This window comes from Cygnus atratus, chromosome 1 (assembly GCF_013377495.2).
Source record: "Cygnus atratus isolate AKBS03 ecotype Queensland, Australia chromosome 1, CAtr_DNAZoo_HiC_assembly, whole genome shotgun sequence".
Classification (NCBI taxonomy): domain Eukaryota; kingdom Metazoa; phylum Chordata; class Aves; order Anseriformes; family Anatidae; genus Cygnus; species Cygnus atratus.
This window is the reverse complement of record NC_066362.1, coordinates 75,298,017-75,325,176: the sequence shown is the minus strand read 5'-3', so window position 1 is coordinate 75,325,176 and position 27,160 is coordinate 75,298,017. Positions and strand designations below refer to the sequence as shown.

The window sequence follows — 27,160 nt, the reverse complement described above, 5'->3', positions numbered from 1 at the left end:
CGAAGCCTGAATGTATACTAAGTAAAATATCATGGTAGTTATGGTTAAGCAAAACCTTGACGTGAATGAATCCACCTACTGAAGTGGCAGAGTTTCATGCTGTGAGGAGGGCAATTGCTGCAGGAAGTAGTACTTCTGTAAAATAACACGTTTGTAGTGCTGCTGGAGGGGTGGGGACAGCGGCAGAGCTTTTTTGTGAGCAGCTCAGCACACTTCTGATGTGGAGCTGCCCTGGGTCATAGCAATATTGAGAAAGTGACATTATTTGTTTGCTTCTGTTTTTGTTTTGTTTTGTTTGACCTGGTAATAGATAGTGAGGATAACTTCTAGAACCTTCTTTTTTTCAGCTGGTCCAGTGAGGTTCTTGGCTGAGGCACGAAAATCTGGTTATATTTTGTTGTGTCTTGCCAGCCACCCCCTTCCCCATTCACTGAGAAATTCAGCAGTGTTTTGGGAGTCCTGCTGAGTTCTCCCCCATGTCTATAAAGAAAATTGTTGAAGATGATCAGCTCACACCTGTTAAACTTCATAATGGACCTCTGTTTTTCCCATAAACAGCTTCTTCCCTCCAGTGGCCTTTGTGGTCTGGGCACTGCCATTGATTACAAACACTCTCTTGATGTCAGCAAGACTATTTGCATCCTGCAGGTTAAACCTGCACTGCTCCCTTGGACCAGGATCTTCAGCCACAGGATAGACTGGGGCTGTACTGTGGTTATATTTGACCTTTGATACCTGAAGAAATCCTTGTTGGGCAGCTGGTATAGTGAGAATCTTCATATAGTTAGTATATACTTTCTGTTAGACTGAGTCATACCCCCCACCCAAAGGTTGGGAAAATGTGAAACACTTTTATTGTCTCCTTCTTTTAGGAGGAGATGTTTAATTTGGTTTGTATGTAAGAAGGAAAACTTTGAAGTGTCATTGAAATACAAAGGGAAAATACTTCAAAGAAATGTAACATTAAAAGTGTATCTGATCCCTCAAGGATTTTGGAGCTTTATCTTGAGAATAGGCATTCAGGGGCACATTTGTATGGAAATACTAGGACTGATTAATTCATCCAAAATATTTTGGGTGTTGCCAGTCAGCATCCATTGAATTATTCTGTACTAGTTTTGACTTTACATCATGGCAGACTAGCAGTTCTATGTTCATCTGTCTATGTTGCTGATATCCATCACTCAGAAGTTAATACAGAGTCTGGCAGGGAAACCAAAGCATGATGCTGCTATGGTGTGAGACTTGTTCAGTATTCTTACCCCAATGCACAGCAGAGATCACTGGATACAACCAAATTAAGCTCCCCAAATTTCTGATTTGCATGGGTTGCTCTGCTAGGGTATGGGCATGGTGGTCTGTGGAAGATGATGCAGTGTGCATGGAGCTTGTGCCACTCCTGTTTGGTGGTGGATTACACATTTCTAATAAGTGTCTTCAACTGTGGGAGAGTTAACATCTTGAGCTGTGATTTTTACTTAACTCCTGTAAAAACATGTCCAGTTGTGCTGGAGCAGAGGGTGGTGGCTTTTCCTTTTGGCAAACGGATTCTGGCATCAGCATTTTAATTGCAGGAATTATATTAGCAGTTCCCAGAGCTCAAGGGTGTGTGTGAGGAGCTAACTAGATGTGTATAAATCATGGTTAGGCAGAACTTTAAATACTGGATGCGTGGTTCTGTCGTTGTTACCTTCTGTTACAGTGAGGTTTCAGAAAGTTAGAAAAACATGAAGTTTCCCAAGAACCACTTTTTACCAATACAGTGGTGTAGTTACTTTTGGTCTTTTTATGTTATAAAAACAAATTTTATTTAAAATAGTTTTAAATTACTCATTATTTTTCAAGTTTTATTTTAATTGTATCTGCAGGTTGAGGGAAGGATGGGAGAAAGGAAACAGTTAAGCCGCCTAAGCTATTTTTTTTAGTATTGCAGATTTTAAGAAAACAGGTGATCCAGCTCTCCCCCGTCCACATCCCTCCCATGCCTTATGATATTGCATCCTTCCATGCCTTATGATATTGCATTTCAAATGAGGGGCTTTGTATGTTCAGACTCTGGGTATTCTCAGATCACATCAAACTTCCTTCAGCAACCATGAGGTTCAAATGTTTGTGGTGTTTTTTTTTTGTTTGTTTGGTTTGGTTTTTTTCCATTTTCTTAATGAAAACTAGGGTCCTGGTGGAATTACTTCTCTGTAAGATCTTGAGTTTAGGGAGAAATCAGATATTGCAAGGTTTGTGGTAGAACAGGCTTTCCAACAGTCTGTGAACCTGACTGGCATATCAGTTGTAGACTGGCACAAACACATTACAGGTGTGTAACGATGGAGAGTGGCACATGACTATTCCTGCGCTGTTATTGTATGATTTAACCACACCTAGGTTTGCATCAAGACTCGCTGACTTGGATTGTGGCACCGCTGGCTGGGGCAGCACGGGGTGACGCATATGCTAACCGGTGTGCTGCTTATGTGGTTTGCTGAGACAACTTGGAGTGCTCTGGGGATCCAAATCAGGTGGTTTATAGGTATATCGTCACTGTGCTTCTGTGATAGGATTGTGAACTGGCCTGTACCACTCTTAAAAGTTATCTTGTTCTACGTTTTAGCATTTTATAGCCATGTCTACTAAAGGCAGATTACTAAGCCTACATTAGTAAGGTCAGTAATAAAGCACAGTGTATTGCTCTATCTAATAAAACAGGCATTTTCCATTGTTCTATACAATCAAAAAAGAGTTGTTTCATACTTAGCAGGTGATCTGTAGCAAGTGAACTTGGTCTCATACACTTTTTTTAATCACACGAGGAGGACATTAATTCTTAAAACCTTCAGATGAGAAACCTCAAAGACTTGTGCTGCTGTATATTGTCCACCTCGCAGCAAAGCACTTCCTGGTGAGGCCAGTCAGGACAGCGTGCCCGTCCCCTCACCTCGGGGCAGTCAGAGAACTCGTGCCAAACTCCTTTGCTAAAACAAATTACTATTGAAGCTAGCATTAAATAAGCAATGACAGTTTGTGATGTGTGCATCCACTTATTTTTGATAACTTTGCCTACTTCAATAGAGTGGTGACAGCCTAAAGGACAGCATTGGCTCTTACTGCTGCTGGTTCTGCACTAGAATTTTCTAGTTTTGTCAGCACCGCAAACAGCCTTGAATTTCATGATCTGAGATTGTTCAGGAGGCGATATGAACAGCCCACAACCTTGTTTACTCCATGCTATGCTCCTTTGCTGGATGTGTGCGATGCTTTTTCTTCTGGTCTGCACCCTCTCCCCTTCAACTCCTTGCATTGCCTCCAAGAGACCGATGGCTGAACCAGACAGCAGGGAGGAAGTGCTGGTGGCTCGTGGCATTTGAGCAGTAAAGCTTGCAAGACTTTTCAGAACACGTTTGTAGAGGATTTTTCTCTTAAATTACACTTTTGCAGGTGAGAATAGCTGGTTCAAAGTAATACACTCTGAACTGAGCTGGTGCGCCAGAAAGAAGGTTGCTCTCTGCTGGGCTGGGGGGTACCGCATGGCCTCCCTTCTCCGCTTGTACACTCAGCACAGTATGGAGCAGTAAGGGAAAGGTAGCCAGGTAGGACAGAGCCAGCATGCTTTTCTGGAAGCTGATAGTACTGCCGTCATCCTGTTGACTTGTCATCATAGAGTGCACACTGCTGCCTGTATCAGCCCTACCATTACAGCATCTTCACGTTCTCCATCTGCTCAGTGCCTCGTTCCTTATCAGTGTTTGGTATGTTGCCTCCCCACCATGTTACGTCATGGGGATTATTTTCCCACAGAGTTAACGATGCTTTTCCATCACTGTCACACTTCCTTTTGTACGTACGTTCTGGTTGTTTCCCGTTTCTCTTGCTTTTGCAACCATGCTATGAGCTTTCCAAGTTTTAATGGCCCCACCTGGAACAGGTCACTTGTCCCCCTAAACTCCATTTTCTATGATCAGGCTGACTGATGAAATTCAGCCAACTGTTTCTCTTGTGGGCAACCCCCCCTCAAATTTTGTAGGTACCTTGTTCTTGGCTCTTGCAGATAGCAGGTTTACTCCATCAGTAACCTTGTCATCCTGTAAAAGTCTAGATGGGTTTGTCTCAGCCACAGATTTGTCCTGGTTGGGCATCAAAAATTTATCAATGCAATCATGTCCTAAGTTTCTCACTGCTAAGATTTTTCTCCATCTCGTAAGTTGAATTTTACTCTGTTGTTAAGCCAGCAAGTTCTGCTCATCTCGCTGGTGGGGCCATCAGTGACAGATAGGATATTTCTCCTTCCTACTTATGCAGAGAGGCTTGTCTATGGAATCGAGAAGGAGAAAGCTCCAAGGCTTTCTCTCTTGCTGGAGGAAGCAGAAGCCAGTCATAGTTTCTTCTGCCACCTCCTTTTCTCAGTTTCCCTCCTCTTCCTGCTGCAGAAGAAAGGGAAGACAGTAGGGCTGGGACCAGGGTTTTTTTTCATTCCCTCTTTCTGCAAAAGTCACACCTCTGGCTTCGTGACAACCTGTTGCCTCCCTCCACCTTGCTGGTGAAAGCCGTCTTACCCTTCAGTATCGCCCATACTCCATGTCCACGTTATCCCCAGACAAGCATTAGGCAGGGTTAAGGACAGCATATGGCTCCTTAAAATTGCACTGTGATAATAGGGTTGGGGGGGAGGGGGGGGCTTGTTCGTTTGCTACTCATCAGCATGGCATTCAGAAGAGGAGAGCCTTTGCTTTCTCAGTGATGTGAATAAACATGCAAGTTTTAGGATATACGTGTAGCATGTGAACTGCTCATGTCTTTTGCAAGCTGAGAGTTAATTCAAAATTCAAGATATGTTTTGAAACACACAGTTCCTGCATCTGATATTTCAGTAAATCTCCAAAGTAGAAGGTTCTTTTTTAATAGTGATTAAGGTCATGTGCTGCCTAAAGCAGGTTGCCTGGACGCAGAGTCTCTTATATTCCTCAGTGTGCTACCTGAAAACAAGCTATTGGCAAAGCTCCATTGTGAGGTCTTGGCAAAGGGCTTTAGTGTAGGAGAAAAGAAAATGCAAGGTCCACATGTTTTTGAGGTGTGAAAGACAAAACCAGACTAAAAATTGGCCTACCATTTCATATTTTTAACTTTTTTCCCCTCTACTTTTCACTGTAAAATTCTGTTCCATCCTATTACAAGAGGAAAAAAAATAGTCCTCAACCATCTCAAACTTTACCCTGCTAATTTTGAAATTGCCAAGAAGAGAGAGATGGCGAATCACCCAGTATCAGGGGATTGTTTATGAATCAGTGTGGTTGCACTGCCAACCTCAAGTTCTTAGATACCATGAGTCTTTAAAAAAAACAGAACTATCCTCACACACAAAGCATATATTTCAGTTATCTGTCTCTTCTATTACACATTTGTCCTGAAAAATAAATCTGAAGATTTAAAAAAAAAAAAAAAAAATCAGAGGCAGATACAAGGAGGAAGATGTAATGCTGGGATTTATGTGAAAATTTTCCCTATGTAACAGTTGATGCTGTGGAATTAGAAGGTACTAGTTTCTTAGTTTTTTCTTTTCTACTGTTTTTTTTTTTTATATACAGATAACTGTTGAATGTGAAAATACTAATATAGGTAAACATACTTTATTTTCTGAGCTTTCAATTATTGGTGCACTGTACTTTCGCTTTATGCAGTGACAATGCTGAAACTGCATCTAGAAGGTCTGAAACCAAATCCTAGACCTGAAGGTCCAAAATGTAAAGCCAAACACTGTCAAATCTGGACATTTGTGAATTTGGTACTTGGAATCAGCCCATTAAAAGAAGGAGGTGTGTGAGCTGTGAAATCGGATCTAAACCTGGGTTTATGTTGTGGATTTGGTGGTTCTTAAGGTATTTTGAAGAACTACTGTTTGGACTTTTGATCAACAGTGCCTCTTTTGTTTCATAGCCTGTGTAGCCATGGCATGTCAATAACGTGTTGATGGGGAATGTGAGGCATTTCCTTGCTTGCAGTAGTAGTCTCGGAGAGACGAGTGAGTATCTCAATTGTTTTTCTAATCAGTGGACCCAAGCAAAATGTGAGAAAAATACATACTGATTTCTCAAACTCTCTACCATGAATAGTGGAAAAGATTTACTAAACAGCTAACCAGTAAAACACAAACAGCCTAAAATGAATCTCTCTCTACTTTTTTTTTTTGTAAGCCTCCATTTGACCCTGGATTACTTGTGCGTAAATAGTTAAAACAAGTCTAAGCAGTGTTTACAGGCAGGTCTTTGCATGACGCATCTTTGCAGGTAAGGTGCTGCTGCCTGGACTGGGGCTGTGGCATGCAGAGAGCGCAGAGCCAACTTGTGCATCGTGAAATGAAGTAACCTGTCATATGCTGTGCTTTCTAAATTCCGTTCCATTGCAACAAAAAAAGAGCTGCTAGAGTACAGGGTGGCAGAGACAAGCACCCAGAATGATTTCCGTGCTGCAGACCAAATTAAATAGTTTGGTTTGTAATTGGATATGAATCTAAGCCATAAACCTTGACTCTTAGACTTTGGGTGTTTACATAAGCTGTTTGCTGTGTATATGTCTCTGTCAGAGTATCTGAAGGATACTTATCTTGTCAAGGCTTAGCTTTTGCACCACTTCGAATGTATTTTACAAATTTTAAGGGGAAGTGCAGAAGAATATATGTGGCTAAGCTGGTTGGCACTAAAGTTGTTGCATGGTTTGAGGTAAGCTTTTCCCAAGTGTAAACAATTATATCTTGGAAAGACTTTTGTGCTTTATGCTATTAAAATAGTTTAAAGCCTTTTCTATGGCTTGATACCTTTTATCTTAGGATATATCTTATGTACGGTGGGATAGGCTTTCCGCCTTAGTGTGCTTCCAATAATTTTTATCAGTTAAAGGAAATAAATAACAACTGTTGGATAATAAAGAAATAATGAAATTCAGGGAATAAAGGAAGATCTGGAGTTAGGAAACAGGGTCATTTGTTGCCTTTTTGTACTCCTGCTTAATTAGAGAACAGTATTGCTTTGATGTCATTGAGTTTAGCAAATTCAAGAAGAAAGCAGGGTCATCCGGAGCAGGTTGCCCAGGAAGATTTCCACAGAGGAGACTCCATAACCTCTCTGGGCAATTTGTGCCATTGCTCTGTCACCTGCACAGCACAGAAGTGCTCTGGGGATGGGGCTTCTCGTAGCCCTCCTGAAATGGAGCAGCTTCCATGTATGTCCAAGGGAACGTGGGGGACGTGTCCATTCTCACCAGGCCTTCTTGCTTCAGACGGTGCATAGTGACTGCTCGGTTATCACAGAGAGGGACGATTCAAGAGGTGCTCTGCCGTTCCCAGCTGTGGTGTGTGGATGGGTTTTTGTGATTTGTAAGGGAGGCTGTGGGCAACCAGAATGATGGGACAGGAACGCACTGTTGGGTGGCGCAGGAAGAGCTGTCGGGGAGGTGTCCCCACGCCATGTGCCCAGGTGAGACCACGGGGTTTGCTGCCAGCAGCCTCCTGGCAGGTGATCTGCAGTCTCCAAGAGCTTCTTGTCATTTTGTGTGTTTGACACAGCATAGGGGATGTGATTGTCTTCTGTTATTCCTGCTCCAGGCACAGGTTGTAACACAGGTTGGAACACGTCTTTGAATGAGTCTGGGGCATAACTACTTTCTTGTTCCTGCCTCATGTTAAGATTCTTCTCCACAGTGTTCCTGATAAGATATTTACAGTGTTTTCTTATTTTACTTTTTAAACTTCATCTCTTCTTTTCTTGTAAAACATCAGAGCAGTATATTTGACAGGATCCATTTTCTTTTTAATTTTTTTTCCGTCCTGGAACATATAAAACGAAGTCGTCTTTTTAACAGAAATGTTAATGACCCCTTTTGTAAATTAGCTGAGTATATTCATTATTAAATGTTAATTTGCTACTGACAGATTGCACTATAGTTGTATATATTCAAAACATCCCATGAGAAATTATGCCAGAGATTTAGATCAAATTCATTTGAGGCAATTTTTACTAATTATTTAAATGTTTTTTGCAAATAAGTCTCTCTGTGTTCATGTTTCTCTTCTGCCCAGCGAGTAAAAGCACAAATAGGTGTGATTATGTGTGTGAAATGACAGTTGTTTTTTATGGAATAGAGCCTCACCTTGTAGAAATTAATTGCTAAGGTTGTATTGGTTTTGTGTTGCAAAGTAGGAGAGGCAAATCCAGAAGATGCTTCAGACCTCTCGCACAGTCATCTCTTAGATGCAGGAGTGAGATTAATTGACATTAATTTTTACAGCAAAGTGAAATTAGGGATCTTGGTTCTGCTGCAGTACAGTTTCTCTCCCTCCCCACCCTCCCCATAAAAGATGGCTGTAATTTGTGGACTTTTTTATTGCATTCTTGTGGCAGACTCCTAGGAGAATAGCCTACTCCTCAGGGTTCTTTTTTTATTCTCTATAGCTGTCAGAAACAAACCCTAATCAAGATGTTCCATTTCCGTGTATCAAAATTTCCGATTTTAAAGACTGTTACGTAGCACTGGGAGAGCTGGGGAACTCAAGTCATCAATCTTATTGTATCATTTCATAAGAATAATCTGTAGCTGATGCTTTCTTTCCAACTGTTGAATGTTTGCAGAGTGTGTGCGCACAGACGAGGGTGAGTGGGATGAAAAGGCCAGACCTTACCCTTCCCTGGAGAGGCTGCAATTGGTGCACTGTGTGTCCTTGCAGCTTTTGGACCTGCTGGGATGCAGCTGATTCTCCTCAGCTCAGCGAACCTTAAAAAATAATTTTAGAGGATCCTGGGCTTGGATATGCTGTCCCTGATGCCTCAGGGTGTGTTGTTTGATCTAAGAAAGAGGGAGCCCCTGGGTGGGGAAACAATAATTTCCTACATACATAAAATGTTAAAGCACCTTTTTTTTAAGGTCTGCCATCTTCATTACATATCTGATTCTGAAATCCATATTCAGGCAGCTTTCTGTTTGACTCCAGCAGACTGCAGTTCCCATTCACAGGGCTCATAAGCCCTTTTTTTTTTTTTATAGCTTTCCTTGGATTTATTTGCAGGGCAGTGCTTTGTTTCCTCTGTAAGTCATTTGGAATATATCTTCGCTAGCACTGTAGCCAGAGGGTTTGTATGTCATTCAAAAATAAAAAATAAAAAATCTCCACCTACTGAAAAGTGAACAGCATAGCCCTAGCAACCAGGCTGGTGTATCGGGACCAGAGGAGAGAACATTAAACAAGTAAGACCAAATAACGTCATCTCTAACAGCCAGGGATGCAATAGAGGTGTCAGATAGCGACAAGATTGATTGCAACTGGTAGTGGAGATAACTGCATTTGTATGTTGTTGTGTTTTTTTGTTTGTTTTGGTGTTGTTTTGTTTTGTTTTTTTAATGGTGGATTGTAAATATAGCCTCGTTGATGCAGTGCTCATCCTTGTCAGCATGAGCAAGGTATTCAGCTGCGAGCTCTAGAAGGGATCTGCTTCTTTAGAAAAACACCTGAACAGCCCCCCTGCCCCAGCTAGCACTGGTTGTGTATGCACTGAAGGAATAAGGAAGGTAAGTCTTTATTTTCTTGAAAAGCAAGGGGAAACTTATTTTAAATGGTCTGTCAGGGCACCGTCAGTGCTTTCCTTCCAGGTGTGCTCTCAGTGGCATTCTGCCAGGGGTGGATTTCATGTCTGCCTCCCTGTCTCTGTGTGCGCCGTGGTTTCTTGTTCATCTGCCGTGTCATAGATCTACCTATGTTAAAGGGATTTGCCTTTTTGTTTCTTCTTGCTTTTGTGAATGAAAGGAATTGAAACTGCTAATCATCTGAAATATTAGCTATTCCTTATTTTCTTAAGGAACTTCAGTGTACTTCTTCAAGATGGATTTTCACTCATATCTGACTCTGCGGTTTTCTTTAGTCACTGCAAATAAAAGGAAAAAGAAATCCTTGCGTTTTCTGCTAGGTTTTATTTCTATTAGACCAGAGTCATAAAAAGCAAAGCAAAGAAAGGAAAATATTTAACAGGAAAGGTTAGTTTTGTTAATGTTCAGCATGGGCTACTCTTAAGCTTTGTGAAGTTGGTTCCCTTCTGCAGGTGCAGTGATTAATCCACTGGTGTTTCAGTATTGTCATTTCCTATACTCCACAAAAGGCTGCTGAATTATGACTTCTGTCTAATAATTGTACTTCTTTGACTCCCTCCACACCTCCCCTTTCTATGCTCTTCCTCCTGCAGTTTGTTGTTTTTTCTTGTTCTGTGCAGTTTGGTTCTTTAGTCTGCTGGTGTATGAGGTCTTTTGATTTCCTCCCTGCCCATCTGCTCCCTGCATGCTGGTGATGGCGTGCAAAGGATAAAAGCGATTCTCTGCCCTTACTGGGGAAGAAAGCCTTCAATATATTTTTCTATCGCAGTGGTTTTACTTCCTGACTGCTAGATGTGATGTACTGTGCTGGGAAGGTGGCCAGAGCAGGATGTGCCATTCCAGGCTAGCTTTCAATGACCACTTGTAGGACCAAATAGCTGGGGAAATGGGATCTTGTTGCGTCATCTCCAGCTGTTTGGGTTAGGGGCTTTCTGTTCTTTTTTTTCTTTTGCCTCCAAGTTTCTCAGCTGTGGCCTCGTTCTGGCTGCTAAAATACCCTCCACAAATGGTGGAAGACTTTTTGAGAGCAGTGTGATTTCATGGTCTTGCTTCACCAAATTTTATCTTAAAATTTCTCCCTGTTGCTCCTGGTGGTATGGCTGCTTTTGTTGTAGCAGGGGAGGAAGCCCTGCACGGGCAGACATCTCGCCTGCCTTGGAGGTAGGGCCAGGTGACAGTGGGGTGAATGCTGGAGGCCTCCTGGATGCTGTACGTGCCACTGTTTGCCATTGTGACTCTCCTCAGTACAGCTGTCTTAAAGATTTTTGATAACCACAGACAACCTTTGTTTAGGAAAAGCAAGGATGTGGAAACAGGAGGGGTGACTGTGCCTGGATGAAGTGTAGAGGGTGATTTTTTTTCTCTGAACCATGCCTTTATTGTGGAAGTGTGAATTAGCAGTTCCTTGCCCCCAGTTAATTTTTTTTCCTAAGTACAAGGTGAGAAACAAGGGGTGTGCTTTGAGCAGATGTGATACAATAAGGGAGCACTCTGTTCCTTATCACATTTTGAGCCTGCAGCTAAAATGTTTCAGAGGAATTTCCTGTGTTTTTATTTGTGCCCATCACCTCTTATCCTGTTACTGGACACCACAGAGAAGAGCCTCTCTCTGTCTTCTTTACTACCTCCCAGGTATTTACTACCCGCCCTCAGGTATTTATGCACGTTGGTGGGATTGTGGGCACTCCCAATTCCCATTTATTAATAGGCTGTTGCGAGTTTGTGGGTGCCCCGTGATGTTGGTCCTTTTCCACTTAGAGCTGCAAGGAATCAGCGTTTTGTCTGGGGCAGCAGCAGTCCTGGGCTTCTCTTTGTGCTCTTTGCCTTCAGTGAGAAATCCAACATTGGTTGTTCACATTCTACATTCATACATGACCATATTTGCTATGTTTTAGCAGGACCTGGTTATCAGAGCTAGGAAATCCTAAAAGAGAAAGGACAAGACTGTCTTCAGAATTGTCCAGGTGAATGCCTTTTCAAAAACTGAGTTTGCTACTCTTTTTTTTTTATCAGACATAGAGACACTGGATGAAATATCTTGCAGGAGCTGCATATTATGCAGGCATTCTCCTGCTTTAAGTTTTTTAAAATCAGGGTCTGCCTCTTTGAAGGTTGGAAGTTGCCAATTGTGGTGCTACCACATTTGTAAAGTTTTGCAACACCTTCACTTCCAGGTGCTTTCACTTTTTGAAGTTCTTTTGGCTTTTGTAACTCTGGCAACTAAATAATAGAGCAAGGCATTTGCCAAAAATACATTAGTCTGTGCTGTCATTCAAAAATTATCTTAGTGTTTGGACCTGCTTTACGTAATAAAAGTTTTGATCTAGAAGATGAAATGTTTGCTGATATTTCAGGGCTAGCGTTTCAGCAAAGCTAGCTGGCAGCCTCCAGTAAGATCTCTCTCAGCTGGGTCAGACCAATTAGGTGACTCATAGGAGGGAAAATTCAGTTTATAACATGTATTTCTGATGCATAGTAATTTATAACATGTATTTCTGATGTTTTAGTAGGCTCTGTTCCAGGACTTATGCCAGAGATACTGTGAACAACTTTCTCAATTGCTTGTGTTGGGGCAAATGTCAGCAGCAGTGTGGCTTAATACAAAGACCAAATGGCAGGGTATGCAAAAGGTTAAAGCAAGTTTTCCGTCCTGGTGTTTGTTTAGCCTTGTTCCGTAACTGTATTTAGAGCAGTAGTCTCGCCTGTCCCAGTTGAAAGCCATGGCAATCTGGGTCTTTTCAGGGGCTCATGTGTCCATTGTGCTGCGTGGGAAGGATCTGCTGCGCCTCTGCCCTCTGCAGCCGCAGCTCAGCCAAGTACCTAAGCACGTGCTTAACTCATAATAGCGCTCTCTTCATGGATCCCACTGGGATGTTGGCTCTGCTAGTTCACCCATGCAGGCAGTGCCTTGGGCAGGCTAGCTTTTCCAGTCTCTACTGGAAATACTTCTCCAGGGACCAGATCTGGCCTTCAGGAGCTTTGGAGTGAGATCAGATGCAGCGTTGTGGTGTGAGTCTCTGCTAAGGTGGAAACGATGTCTTCAGGGGGATGGTCCGTGCACACATGCAATTTCCTTCGAGTCTTGGGCATTTGAGCTACCCTGCCTATAGGCAAATGGCTGCGCAGCCAGGACTTCTGGATTGTCAGATACCCAGAACTTGGGCGAACAGTCAGACTTCTGTTCTTCCATACCATAAAATTCAAAGGGAGCAAAAATTCAACGGAGAGACACTTGGTTTATTGCTGAGTTGCTGCTTCCTGTTGGCATTAGAAGGCCTGTGTCTTCTGTGTGTGGCTCTCTGAAGTGCCATCTGCGATTTCTGAAATGCTCTGTAGGATGCCTCATCAGTGGCATGGACCTGCAGGCCACAAGCTGACCAAAAGTAGGCCCTGGGTCATTAAGCTGGTGCTTTGATTCTTCAAAATGCCACTTCATGACTGGTGATGAACATCTCCCAGTCTTGTGATCAGCAAATGGCCTCAGTTTTGTTGCTGGTCCAGCAATGGTGGTGTCTGAATTCAGACAACATGCAGTGAAATTAAACTTTCTTTTGCAGATTGAATTGCAGACTTGAGGCTCTGGATCCAACTCACACAACTGTTTTATTGTTCCTTATGGTGTAGCTGGTGATCATCCCTAAGAAGAGAGAAGATGATGAGTGATGCAAGTGACATGCTTGCTGCGGCTTTGGAGCAGATGGATGGCATTATAGCAGGTAAATGCTTGGGGCTGCTTATTCATTTAACTGTTTCAGTCCTCCTTTTTCATACCCAGAAGGCAGAGTTTCAGGCTGAGGAGGTAATATGCTGGTTATTGTGTTTGGTGTCTTCCCCTTTGGCTTAGAGATCACAAATAAACAGAGTGGAGGGTTGCATGGACTCTCACACACAGACACAGCTAAATGGATTGTAGTCCTTCTCCCATCCTCAATCAAAATGCTGCTCAAAATGGCTGAGCGATGCAGTTCAGCTGGTGCCTGCAGCACCATGAAAGCCAATGATGAGGCATGTTTCAAACCAGCATGAGTGTGTTTAAAGAGCTGCTGCATGGCAGGAAGAGACAGGTTGGCTAATACCAGCTATTCTGGCTTTCCTTCAACTTGGAAGAGTTAAAACGGGAATTGATTTTTCCTTTTTTCGAAATTGGAATGCTCTGGGTGTAAGCATTTCATTTGGACCTGCCTTTAATATTAGTGCTTTTTATAAGTACCTGTAAACTTTAAGCGGACTAAGGAGAAGGATCACAAATTATACAACTTCCGCTTTTTAAGTTGAGTCTAGTGAGTTAGAAAATAATGTAAGTGCACAACATAGAGGAGCAAAGCAGTAAGAAGTTAATAGTTTAATCCTATTCCAACAGAGCTATGCAAACAGCTACCCAAACTGAAAAATATTCTGCAAGGGTAGCAACGCACTTATAAAGTCTTTAATAGTTCCATTTAAAATAATTTCCCTTAGGGGAGGGAAAAAAAGGACATACGGTCTGTGCTTTGCTTGAACAACAATTTTTCTCTGCACTTTTTCCAAAGATATTAAGGACACTTAGCAGGCATGCATGTAAAGTGGATTCAGATGGATCATAATGATCTCTAAAAATACATATAAGCTGTGACTTTAGAAATTTCTGTAGGTAGATACTGGTGCTTGGATCAGATCATGCATCTGTGGTTCCAAGAGCCTAAGTTGGTTATAGCAGGATGAGGTTTAAAACAAAAATAAAATGTGATATTGGGATGTTTAAGTCACCACAGACTTTAACCATGTGTCTGAACATGTCTTATGCTTTTGTGGGGATTTTTCTCTTCATTTTTTTTCCAAGGGAATTATGCCTGCATTTTTTTTTTTTGGCTTCCCAGATGAGATGAATGAAGGTTCATGGCAGGGCATGTATGGCATAGCTCTGTAGTTTCCAAAAGTTGACAGTACAAAAGCTGATGCTCTGTCATAAAGATGTCTCATTGTGCTGAGGCATTACAGTATTAAGGTCACAAATCAGCATGGTGAAATTCTAGTTGGAATTAGCTGGGTTGATTGAAATTAACCTTAATCCTGAATTTGTAGTTTCCTTACTTACTTAACGTATGGCAACTTTTAATATAGGTCAAACAAAAACTGTGAGTTTATGCAAATAAGAGGTTTTTTTTCTTTATTAACATGCAGGTGTCAGTGCTACCATGTCAAACTGTTGGGCTTTAATTTAATTTTATTTTATTTTTGCATTGTAGAAGTGATTTAGGCTTTTTGTTTGTCTCCATATATCTCTATAGTCTTAAAAAAATAAATAAAAAAAACAGTGCATTGGAGCAGAGTAACATATTTCTCCATGAAATATGCTGCTGAGCACTATTTCCTCTGGAAATCATTGGTGTCTGACTTGGGTCATGCAATCCCCAAAGGGTGACTCAAAGCATTACTGCATGAGCCTGTTCCCTCCACAGTAGTTTCAGCCTCCAATGTATCCTTGGGAGTGGGAGCCCAGCCCATGCCACAACCTCTTGGGTGCTGTTACGGCACATGCATCTTCTGTCAGATCAGCCCACCTCCTCCTGTCGACTAAAACTGCCAGAGGTGGTGGAATTCCAAACATATATCAGCAAGGGCTTACCCTATTGTAGGGTGCTGTGTGGGGAGGGAGGAGGCAGGATGCAGCACCAAGATTGGTTGAGATCAATTCACACCAGTAGCAAACGCCACGTGACATTTCTAATCCTTGCTGCCCATCTCCTGTGGCTGCCTGTCCTACCTGCTTGCCCTGTGCCTTACTCCCTGTGGTTTTGTTCAATGCAGGTTCAAAGGCGCTGGAATACTCCAATGGCATTTTTGACTGCCAGTCCCCCACTTCCCCCTTCATGGGGGGCCTGCGGGCATTGCACCTGGTGGAGGACTTGCGGGGCTTGCTGGAGATGATGGAAGCAGATGAGAGAGAGGGGCTGCGCTGCCAGGTCCCGGACTCAACGGCAGAGGCTCTGATTGAATGGCTCCAAAGTCAAATGGTATGGTCTTGCCTTGTTTCACCTGTGTTTTATGCAGGGCCTTTGAAAGCTTTAGGGTTGGTTTCAAGGAACCAAAGGTACAGGGTTTTATTTGGAGATGCTGCTGTGGGGTCTCAGAAGAGCTGTTGCCTAAATACTTTGTGCAACAGGTTGGCCTTCACTTTCTTTGATGTATACTGTGCCTCATTTTACCGAGCAGAAGTTTTTCAATAACTGGAGTTCCAACTCAGAGGGTTGGGGAAAGACATTTTTGTAGGAGTCAGACACCTAAATGGAAAAAGAAAGTTCTCAATATGAACTTTTCACTAAAAAGCATATTTAGCAGCGTATTTTTTTATGGTTGCTGTTGGACTTCCTTACCTGGTTTATAACAGATTGAGTGGTGTATATGCTCAGCATCCCTTTAAAATTGAAATATGGTTTGGTTTCAAGGTTCTGTTTGTGGATCTACTAGTTTCTGTTATCCCTGTTTTAAAGATACCTGATAGGGGTGTTCTTTCCCCAAGCCTTGTTTTTTCCAAAAATCAAATATTATTCAAAAGTGGAGGCTACCTGAAGACTACACTGGGAAATAAAATGTTGTATTTATCAGGAGGTGAGTTATATGGCAGCATTTTTGAAGGACCCACTGGTGTGGCCTTCGGGTGCCCTATGATTGGTGGCTTCTTTACAGGGCCAATGAGGAGACCTTGTGCTCGTGGTTTGTGGCACTTTGCCTTGCTGTGGAGGCCTGTGTGTGCACAAATTTCAGTGAAGCTCTAATGGGAAATCAAGGTTTATTTCTGTAGGCTGTGTTTCAGGGTTTAAGTCAGTCTGTGGCTGTTACAACAGCTGAAGTTGTGTGCTTCTGCAGATATTGCCAAATCTGTCTATGGCATTGTCCTGGTCCATCCCCTCCTCTGACACACCAAGGTGTTGGCCAAGGTGATGCCATACTGCTGAAATGAGGGTTGCCAGGTCTGTTGAACGCAGGTCTGACACTGGACAGGCATACCATGGTGGCTCCGTGTTGCACCCAATGCATCGCTAAAGCCAGTGGCTATCAGGATGAGAAGCCACCCGTCGCCTGGTCCCATCCTGTGGACATCACACCTCCCCTCAGAAAGGGTTTGGTCACCGTGGAGCTACAGCTGATACTACAGGATGCATTTTTCTCTTGATAAACAGTTTCATCTTGGTGTTCAGTTACAGCATGCAACACCACAGCCCAGCACACTGCTTCTGTGAGGGGCCCCAGTGCCCTGCCAGCACTGTTGCTGCAAAACCCATGCCCTAGGAGCACAACCAGGTGTCAGGCTGCAGTTGGCTTGGCGTGACCTGATGTGCCATCTAGCGGCACACAGGCTGGGCGCAGCGCCCTGGGAAGAAGTGAGGACCTGGGTTAACATGGCTTGGCTCGCTTGTGCAGCTCTTATGGCAGGGTTTGAGGGGAGAGTGCTCTGTTTGTTGGTGTTTTCTTTTTTTTTTTTTTAAATAATTTTTATTTTGCTCTGAACTACTCATCTGAAAATGCCTTAAACTTAGTGAAACACATGGGAGCTTTTCCACTGACTCCTGTGTGACTTAGATCTCACCCCTGCTGTTGGTGTGGCAGTAAACATTAAGATCAGGAGGAGACAGGAATGACATTCAAATCAGATCTTTAAAAAATGCAGAGATCTTGCTAGCATCAGCGTTTCCTTACCCTGTAACATACAGCAGTGAACATTGCTGTAACTAGTCTCTGCTCTGTGTGGAGCAAAAATCGAAGGACTTAACAGCTTTCATGCAAGTATGGCCTTGAAAAATAAGTAAGTGCTTGTATGCCACATAAACAGCCTTGGAAAATTAACTTTTTCCCATGGGGTGCATAGTTATTGGTAGTCTACACTGAGCAATGCTGATCTACCACATGCTGTTCTGGAGTAAAGGAGCCCAACAGCCTGGCTTGAGGCTGCAGTGTCTGCTGAGCTTAGTGAGCTGAAGGTCAGTCATTGCCCTGTGGGGCAGCAAATGTGTGATTTAGGAATGCCTGGCTGTTAGGAGCTGGAATAGTATCCTTCAGACCCCTTTGACACAGATTGCCATGTAGCAATGAGGCAGCGATGGTTTTCATTGTAGCAGTGAGCTAAATCTGGAAGAGGAAGGGCTCTGTTGTGCTGTTCAGCTTAGTGCCACCTGAGCACTGAAAATGATTCTGCAAAAGATAGCAGAGAATAGCTATTCCATACATGCTTCTCCTCAGACTGCCTCAAATTATTCCCCCATACCCTCTGGCCTCCTTAAAACCCCTAGTAGGAAAGACTGGAAGTTAGGCTTTGTACTGTGCTGCAGGTGAAGAGTGTGGGATTTACAGGTGCCGCCAGTGTCACCGGTCCCTATCTGAGTAGGGCAGATTTTAGGTGAAGTGCCCTGATGATTTACAGGAAGGCTTTCTGCAATGATGCCCATCCTTATGGTGGACAGGAAAACACCTCCCGTGTATGAATTGGTTTAATCCTCCACGCATGAAGAAGTTGCATCCACCAGGCTATTCAAATCCACTAGAACTGGTGCGTTATGTCCCAGCTGAAGCCGTAACCAAGTCTCCTCTGTCTCAGAGGAAAACAAAAATACTGTTTGCTGCTGCCAAACAGTGCGTCACAAGAGAAAAATCCTCTCCTGGCCTCCAAAGGGAAACCGCTGATGTCCTAGTTGGGAAAAGGGTCTGACAGCAGTCTCCCAGAGTTGCTCACTTCTGTAAAATAGGGCAGAGGGTTCAATTTCACCACGTCTGAATGGGCTGCCTTGTGTCCCTGTGTCACTTAGTGACCGATTTCTCCTCCTCACGGTGTGCATGACAGGTATTAGAGAAGTCTGTGCAAGCACTCAAAAAGCACTAAAGAGTTAAAGTGCCTTATCCTGCTTTTTTTAAATGGTGAGTGCCAGATGGCCACGTGACACCAGAGCACACGTACTGTGCCTGGACATCTGGCAGAGCATTTCCATGAGGAGTGATCAGATGGTTCCCACTGAGGAGTTTCAGAGAAGTTGCAAATGCAGCTTTGTCTTGCACAGATAAGCTGGTGTAACTGCAACATTTCCAGTTGTCCATCTACAGCTAAAAAATTATCTTTGTGTTGCTGAAACCATGCACACGTCTCTATGTGCAAATGGATGGCAGGTGAATGCTGTGATTAAAACTAGAAATTAGGCCATTTGTTCAAAGTCTGGAAAGGGACTGAAGCCTTTTCTAAGGTCTGAAGTGTTGGGACTGTGTGCTTTCTCTGGGGACCAGCTGTGAAATCCATAGCCAGATCTCACAACTATTGCAAAGTCTTGGGGCTTTTCAGATTTCTTCTGATCGACAGAAATGCATAATACATTATGATGTGTGCTTTAATAAAACATGTGCTGTACTCTGGATGTGGAGCTTCTGGTTTGAATGTAGATGTGTGAGTAATCTGTAATGTCATTACCAGTAACAAGACTATCTTAATTGAAATTCTGCCTTTTGCAAGACCAAGGCAACCCCATTGTTTTGGGGTTGCTGAAAGTTCCAGCAACTAGAAGTTGACAGATCCATCTCTTGAAGAATAATTCTCAAAAATCTTGCTCCTAGTCATGAATGTTGCTCCACTTTCTCTTCAGATTAAATAAACAAGAGACATTTTTATTTCTGGTTGTTGTTTTTCTTGACTTTTTTTTTTTAATACTACTAATGGAACAACCTTCTCAGAAAGAAGAAACCAACTGGGTCTTGTTAAAAAGGAGAGTAAAGGGTTACATGCGGATGGACAGTCCCTTCCCAAACCTAACAGCCAGCTTCTTCAAGCTCCTCATCCGAACATTTATATATGTCCTGTTAGAGTTCATATGGTGTGCCATCTCCTCTTTAAATTAAGTGCTCCTTGAACTGCAGAGCTGGGATAATACTTTTTCTTTAAAATTCACCACGATCCATAGCAACAAGTGCAATTGTGGTTTTAGCTTCAGAAGTGACTTTCTGTAGCATTCTAAGTTGAATATGAGAGCATTAAAATAAAAGACACTTAACGGACTTCAAAGATTTCTCAAAGAATGTTTTCAGCTCATCTGAAGGTGATAGTGTGAGCTGTGGTTCCCTAGTGTCTTGTGTAATCCAGAGTGTCCTCTGACAGACCAGCCTCAGATTTTAACACTTTTTCAATGAGTTAATTCTTCCCAAGAGTGGCAAGGAGTAATGAGAGTTAATACGAGGGGGTATCACGTTTCTGAGAGGAGTTTTCCTGTCTGGATAAACATAGCTTGTAATCTTCCAGAGACACGTTAGCCTATTTGGAAGACAAAGCAATTCCCAAGTTGTGGAAGCAGTTTGGTTAGCCAGAAGTCATCTCATATTTTTTATTCATGGAAAAAAATGTTGTCTTCAAACCAGAATTTGTTGTTTCATTGTCTTAGTGTGGGCGTATAGTACATTCATTTGGCTCAGCTTGTGCTTATGTTGACTTCAGTTATCGAAAGGTCCTCATGGTAATGTGTGGCACACAAGTTTTACAACCAAACACCTGTTTGAGATCTCTCCTCTAGTTACCATATGAAAGGAGTCCTGTGATATTCTCTCAGTCTGCCACTACAAACAGCCTCCCAGTAATACTTTTTGTTTGTGAGAGAGCTAGTTGAAATGCAGGACCCTGCTTCTTGCTAAAAGTGATCATCCAGACTGCTGTGTTTTTAATATTGGAAGGTGATACGAGTTCGTTAACAGCACATCTTGGCTTGGCGTATTCACGCATCGCAGATGAGTTTATCAACAGTGAGAACAACCTGGGCGGTCCTGCAGTGGAGCAAAGGGCAGCCCTGATGGCAGAGCATTCAAAAATCACGATTAGGAATCCAAAATGCATCCCTCTGGCTTAAAAAGCGTGGGTTCTGTGCCTCTTCTGCTCTTCTTTTTTTCTTCTAGATTTTTCAGCATCATGTTTTTGAGATTTTTTTTTTGTTTTTATCTGTCAACGTTAGTTGTAAATGTTTCTTTTTCATAATAAAAGCTGTGCTTTTTTAGATAATCATGGGACTCAGCGAGCTAGGCTCTGTGGTCAAAAATAGTAAGGATTTGTTATGCTGCTGGCTATGATACTGGTTAAATTGGAACTGAAATGCTGAGACGAATGTTGGTCGTTACTGTGGCATTTTATGTGTTCTGAAGTACAACATAAATTGAGACAAGGCACTGGTGAGATCTAGGACCATTTAGTCAACTTCTTCCTTCTTCTTTTCCTTGGCACCTATGTGTGAATTACATGTGTTCTTCCAGCTTCTCCAATTAACAGCCTATTAAGAAAAGCAAACTCCCTCCTGTTTATCCCACAGGCAGGTGGTCCCTGCCAGCGTGGTGGAGCTGGGCAGGCTCCAGTTGGAAGACGAAGGGTTGAGCTTCCCGGGCTTTGATGTGTTAATTCCCAGAGGAGCTGCTCGCTCCGCCTGAGGAGCGCTGCTGCTGTGCCGCGCTCCGCTTCCCACGTCTCGCACCCCGGTGCCACCTTCTCCTCCATCCTTGGTGAGAAGAGGAGACCTGCCCTCATTTAACCTCTCCATCACGGTTTGGAGGAGCCCTGACAGCACCACTTGGTGCAGTGGACTCCCGCAGCGCCGGGGCTGCTGCTCCCCGCCTTGGCTGCCTTCCACGGTCACTCGCATCCTTACGTGCATGAAGATAGCTGCAAGCAGCATGGAGTATAGCTGGGACATTCACGGGCACTGCGTCTGGCTAAATAAGGTAGGGTATCTCTGTTCTGGCTCTTGCTTTGCTCCGAGTGACAAGCTGTAGCTGGGCAGCGCTGTGGGGGAATTGGACGAAAGCACTTCGTCTTTCTCTTGTACAATATACCAGATGAGCTGCTGTTGAAGAAACTGATTATCTTGAAATGGTTGCATCTTCCCTGTTCAACAGCTGTACTCTTTACATTTAGAAAATGTTTCAGGTAAATTCCTCAGAGTGAAGGTCTGTCTTAAGCTGGTTTTCTTTCAGGATTCACTTTTATTTTAGGGGAGCCTCTGAAAGATAATGTGGAGGGTTTGAGTGTTTTTTTTTTTCTCTGCTTTTTCTGTAGGGAGGAGCTAATCTGTAAACTTTAGGAAAGGCTTAGCAGCTGGTCTGCATGCCTGCTGCTGCAGCATTTGGAACAGGCTGAAAAATCAGTGAGGAGGCACGAGATGCAGGTTTGGGAGGGTAGCAGTGGGCTTCCACGCAAACTGGTTAAACGCCAACTCGGATCATGTTCAGATGGATTTGACCAGTGTGAATTTGGGATGGAATTGATACTTAGGAAGAGTAAAGCTGTCATGGCTCTGTATTATGGGGAGGGAGTGGTGAATGCTTTGCTTGGAAAACTGGGAGATTCTGGAGCTGAAACCAAAGGAGCCCCCTTCCAAGGGACTCCCTAAAACTGAGAAAACAGACAAAGCAATGGTAGCTGTGTAGGTAATGTGTATTATAACAATCTGAACAATTTAAGCATGTTGATGAGCTCTAATTTAACTCCAGATGGTCAGGAAAGAGATGTCAGGGAAAGCCCACTTGGCCAACTGTTGACTGGGCTATAGTGGTCAGAACACCGCCATCTGCTGTACAAGAAAATAATGCTGTGGAGTGGCCGTGCCTTTTATACAAATCAGCTCACATCTTCAGCAAGAACAGTGTGATTGTTCTGCTTATTTGTCTCAAAAGCAGAAGAGAAAATGAAGGATAATAATGGTATCAGCTCTAGTAGGCTAAAAATGAGTTTTATTTTTGAAAGGAGAATTCAGCAATTGAAAGGAAAGCGATTCTTTTTTCTCTTGGAAGTTTAAAATAGCAGCTATTAGAAACTTTCCTGTGGTTTGGATTGTTAACTTGTTTCTAGGGAAAATGGATTAAAGACTGAGGGCAGGGAAGCTGTGAAAGTTTTGTGATGCATCTATTTATTACAGGAATAATTCCCTCTAGAGCAGTGTGGATTTTTACACTTACAGGACTGCAGACAAAGCTTGCACATGTGTTTAGCAGATTAGCAATGGATTGATCTTGCAGAGTTTTAAGTGCACTGGGTCTGATTTTATAAGGCGTTTTAAGCAAATGCTTAACCTCAAACTTCTGAGAAGCCTCGGTGGCATCGTGACAACTGCTCTTTTGTTTCTAGGATTAAGATTGGTACTGGTAAGCCTGCATTCTCTTCCTATCCAGTGTTTTGCAATTAATCCCTAAATTGAAAACACATGCAAAGACTAAATGCTTAACTTGAAGATAAATTTTCCTGATGAAGAGGAGCCTTCTTTGGAAAATGGAAAAGCTTGTCTTACACAGCTTGTAAACTATGTTAATCCAGTATTGACTCTGATGATACGAATTTAGTCCAGAACTACCAGATGCTCCAAATACTCTTGCAGTTGCTGTTGAATCAGATAATCGCTTTTCTTTTCTTTGTATTTTTTAAGCAGAGCCATTGCTGTGCCTGGTGAAATAGTTGCTGGGCTCTGTCCCAGGGGAGGCTGCTCATCTCTGCATGGGGAGAAACTACCAGGTCTTGCACTCTCCAGCCCTCCTGGTGTTTCTCCATCTCTCAGACCTCCCAGCAGCCTTTTCCTCCATGTTAGGGGCTCTCTCCACCCCATCTTGTAATGTGCTGCTTTCCCATATCCAGGGATTGGGCATCTTCCCTCTCCATTTATCTCCAGCCTTGCCTTCTGTCATCATTACCCCATTCTTCTTTTGATGCATTTCATCTCCTCTCTTCCTTCCCGTTCTCTCTGAGAGTAAAATCGTGCCAGGCATCAACTTTGTACCTTTGGGAAAGAGGACAGAGCAGAGGAGAGATGAAGGAATGCATTGCATGGCCATTGCCCAGCAGTCCCTGATCTTTGCACCGCCGCAGGAGGTGCCAGGGCTGCTGCTCAGAGAAACAGATACCGTGACCGCTCTGTGTTGTCATTTCTCCAACTGTCATCTTTCCCTCTACTGTGACTGAGGACAGTGACTTTGTCTCTTCATAGCTAAAATGTGCTCTGATATTACAAATGTGCTCTGATGTTGCAGGTGTTACAGAGAAGTTATGACATTTCAGACAAACAGCAACCTGGTGTTGGGTTGTACACAATGCTTTCTGTTTTCATTATACTATAGGAGGTCTGTTTTTAAGCAGATTTTACAAAATACTTATGGTGACTGTCAGTAAAGACATCTTTGTGTTTGGTTTTGTGAGAGAATAGCCTTTACTCCAGTTCTCTTCAAAGTTCTCATTTCTTCTCCATTTCTATTGGCAATGTGCAGCTATGGCCTGAATACTCCAAGTGCTTCTATTTTAAAACCAAGAACAACATGCTAAACAAAAAAGTTTTTTGTTTTTTTTTGAGAAATGTGAACAGAGTTTAACAACAAAGGTGTCTTAGCAGGATGTTGTGCCCAATGACTTAATATTCTGCTTTAACACCTCATCAGTTTTCACAGCATGGTAAAGACGTTTTCATTGTAATGTGAAACCAGTGCTTGCTTACCTCTTCACACAGTCTTTGGTTTTAGTTAATTTGCGTCTGATTGCACTGTCTAGAAATAGCAGTGGTTAGGGCACTGGTGTGTTGTTTGGGAGGCAGGGAATTGAGTCTTCCTCTCTGATGAGGATGTTTGTGTGAGCCCCAGCAGGACGGAGGGCACCTTTGCACATCAGCTGCCTTTTTGTAAAGGGGAATGAATATCCCTTTCTGACATCAGAGACACATGCTGTGTTGATAAATGTGTTTTGTATTACAAAATGTAGATACTATACTTGTAGAGGCTTGGTAAGAGCCTGAGAGATACTGGAGGACTTTACCTGAGGAATAGAGCTACAGAATAACAAAAATATGAGGAAAGAAATTATTTTTTTTACTGTGCATACAAGTGAAGTCACAGGATTTAAAGCATAATGTCCTAGCTGAGCAGCTAATGAGTTCATTTTGGAAGCTCTTTGACTTGTTTCATCTTAATTTGAACTGTTATGAAACTGAAGATCTCAATTGGAAATCCTATGGCATGAGCTAAATTCTGTTAGAGGTCAGGATAAAAACAGGGAAAACTCAGAAGCATAGAGTACTTCTGCTGTGGTTTAGTTTCTGGATGGTCAAAAAGACTGGTAGTTTATTGCTAAATAATTCAGATACAGAGTATCATTATGTTATGAGTTATTGGTACAAATTACTAGGGAACATCCTTTCTTTGTATGCTGTAGCTCACATGATTTCAGGGGAGATATTGTGGTCATCTTGTGAAAGTTACACATGGATGCTTGAGAGACATGTTTGCTGCTGCACGGTGATATAAAAGCTGCCTGACACAGCCTCGATTCCTGAGGACATTGCTCAGAGGCTTTGTACCTCCTCCTGTTTGCTTTGCACCCAGTCTTTAACTGGTGCTGGTGAGCATTTTGTTCTTCCAGTTTCAAACAAAGGAGTTTTTCCCACCACCCAGACTGAAACACAAAACATAGAAAAGGTGGTTTAGCCAGGAGGTCTCCTAAGGCATGCTCCGCGATGCGGGGAGACAGACTGCTTGGAATGGACACTTGGAGCAGAAGCCTGAGGCCTGCTGCTCGTACGCTGGGGTGGCCTCTCTTGGCAGGCTGGTGCCGCAGCCTCACTGGGGCACCACAGTCCCTGGCCTGTTTTCTCTTCATCACATGTTGAGAGGGAAAACAAGGCCCCTTGAAGTCTGTGGGAGTCTCAGTGCTGAGCACGATGGATTTTAGGACAGCTTCTCAGACTCCTCTAAGGGATTCATGCAATGATGGGAACAAGAATTTCTTTCCTGAGCTGAGATCTGAGTATAGCATTCAGCACAAAGTACTTTGAGACTGCTTTGAATATGGATAAAGGAGAATCCTTCTCCCTGCTCAAGAGCATTGAAGTTATTGTGAAGAAAGTTGCTGATTCCTCTGGACTCTGATGGCATTAGCATGTATTTTTGTTTCTCCTTCGCCTCAGGCAGCTTTATAAAGAGATGTGTTTAGAGTGCAGACATTCACCCATACCAAGTAAAATGTGCCTGATATAAAAGGATGTCTCTTACTGCATGTTTAAAAAAAAAATCATTTGACTTGCAAGAAGCATAATGCACATTTGGTGGATTGTAAGTTGATTCTTCTTTTCATTTCGTGAGTGTCTCAGGGTATTTGTGTCTCTGCAAGTGTAGTTTTGCATGGTACATCACTGAGCACGAATTTTGTTAACAAATGCTGAATGTGCAGTAAGTGAATTCCCCAGAACTGGGTCACCAGAAGGTTCTTCCCTTCTCATCTTTAAGCCCCCGAACAACTCTTGTTCTGAACTGTGGTCATGTATCCTCCGTTGATGGTTTATTTGATTTGTAACCCTTTGGGGACTGGGAAATACTTCAAATCTGTTCTTTAACAGAGCAGACTAATAGTACTCTGTAAGTGTGTTAACACTGACATGTAAAAGTTGTCCTTCTTAAAGGCAGAATCATGAGCTGAAACTCAGACCTGTATACATTTTGGTTGTGTTAATATTGTGATAAGTTTTTAGCTTCTGTGTTTTTACTGATTATTTGCCATCTTAAAAAAAAAAAAAGTTTGATTTGCTTTCTGCCTACTAGTTCAGTGAAGAAAATTTTTTGTTTTTGATTTGTTTGATTGTTTTTGATTTTGTTTTGAGTTAACAAAAGATAATTTTGTCTTGATAAATTCCATTAAAGTATTAATAGTAAGGCTTCTGAGACATTTTTATGTGGCTCAGTGATTTGAAGCCTGTGGCTTTACAGACCTTTGATAGTCCACAGACTACAAAAAACAAGGATATTGACAGCAGACTTAAATTCTCCATATATCAATGTTCCACTTGAAAATCGTAAGGGTCCACAGATGAGAAAAGGTTAAAGGTCGTTATTACAACATAGTTGCTTATCATTCTTTTCTGTGTTAGTGTTACTGTTAAGTGTTTGGCATTGCAAATTGTCTGTGGCTGTCACTTGAAGCTGATGAATTTTACTACATGGAAAACTATGGTTGTTGGAACCTGGGATGATGGTAACCAGTATAACCCTTTCGACTTAAATTTACCCTGCCAGTGGGGTATGTCTGGCTCATAATACTGTATTTTAAATGTCCTTATTGCAATGCTAAGGGTTACAGTATTAGATTAGTTTCTGGCATGGAATGATTTAAAAGCAGTACTGAAGAATGATACTTATAAGATAGCTGACAATATAAATTTGCTGTCTTTTTCAGACTAATGGACACATATCTGGGAATGGAGATGTATATCAAGAAAGGCTGGCTCGTCTGGAAAATGATAAGGAATCTCTTGTTCTGCAAGTGAGTCATCACCTAAATTATTTTTTCTGCCCTTGCACCTGTAACACTTTTTGGTATTATGCAATTAAACCTCTGAGGATTTATTTCCAGTTATATTGTCTTGAACAGTGGATGGAGGGCTTGCTGATACGGGAGAGTTAACCCAGATTCAGGTGTGAATTTAGATTGCAGTAAAAATCTAAGTGCCTTACTTTCTTTGTATATGATCTCTTTTTGAATCTTGTTAGCTGAGCAGATCTGCAAAGCCACCATCTTACATTCATACAT

The 27,160-nt window shown here is 42.5% G+C and overlaps 1 protein-coding gene across 50 annotated transcripts in view; it reads left to right on the top strand.

Moving 5' to 3' along the window:
• PPFIBP1 (PPFIA binding protein 1) overlaps nt 1-27,160 on the top strand; it is a 110,288-nt gene that overhangs the window by 43,292 nt on the left and 39,836 nt on the right. For 27 of the 50 annotated variants that reach the window (XM_035540881.2, XM_050712364.1, XM_050712397.1 and 24 more), the window contains 3 exons: nt 13,179-13,337; nt 15,409-15,614; nt 26,807-26,893. In XM_035540881.2, the coding sequence (XP_035396774.1) occupies nt 13,274-13,337; nt 15,409-15,614; nt 26,807-26,893 (357 nt within the window). In that variant the 5' untranslated portion in view covers nt 13,179-13,273. The remainder of the gene's footprint in view (nt 1-13,178; nt 13,338-15,408; nt 15,615-26,806; nt 26,894-27,160) is intronic. The other 23 variants (XM_035540913.2, XM_050712377.1, XM_035540895.2 and 20 more) reach the window with 1 other exon arrangement.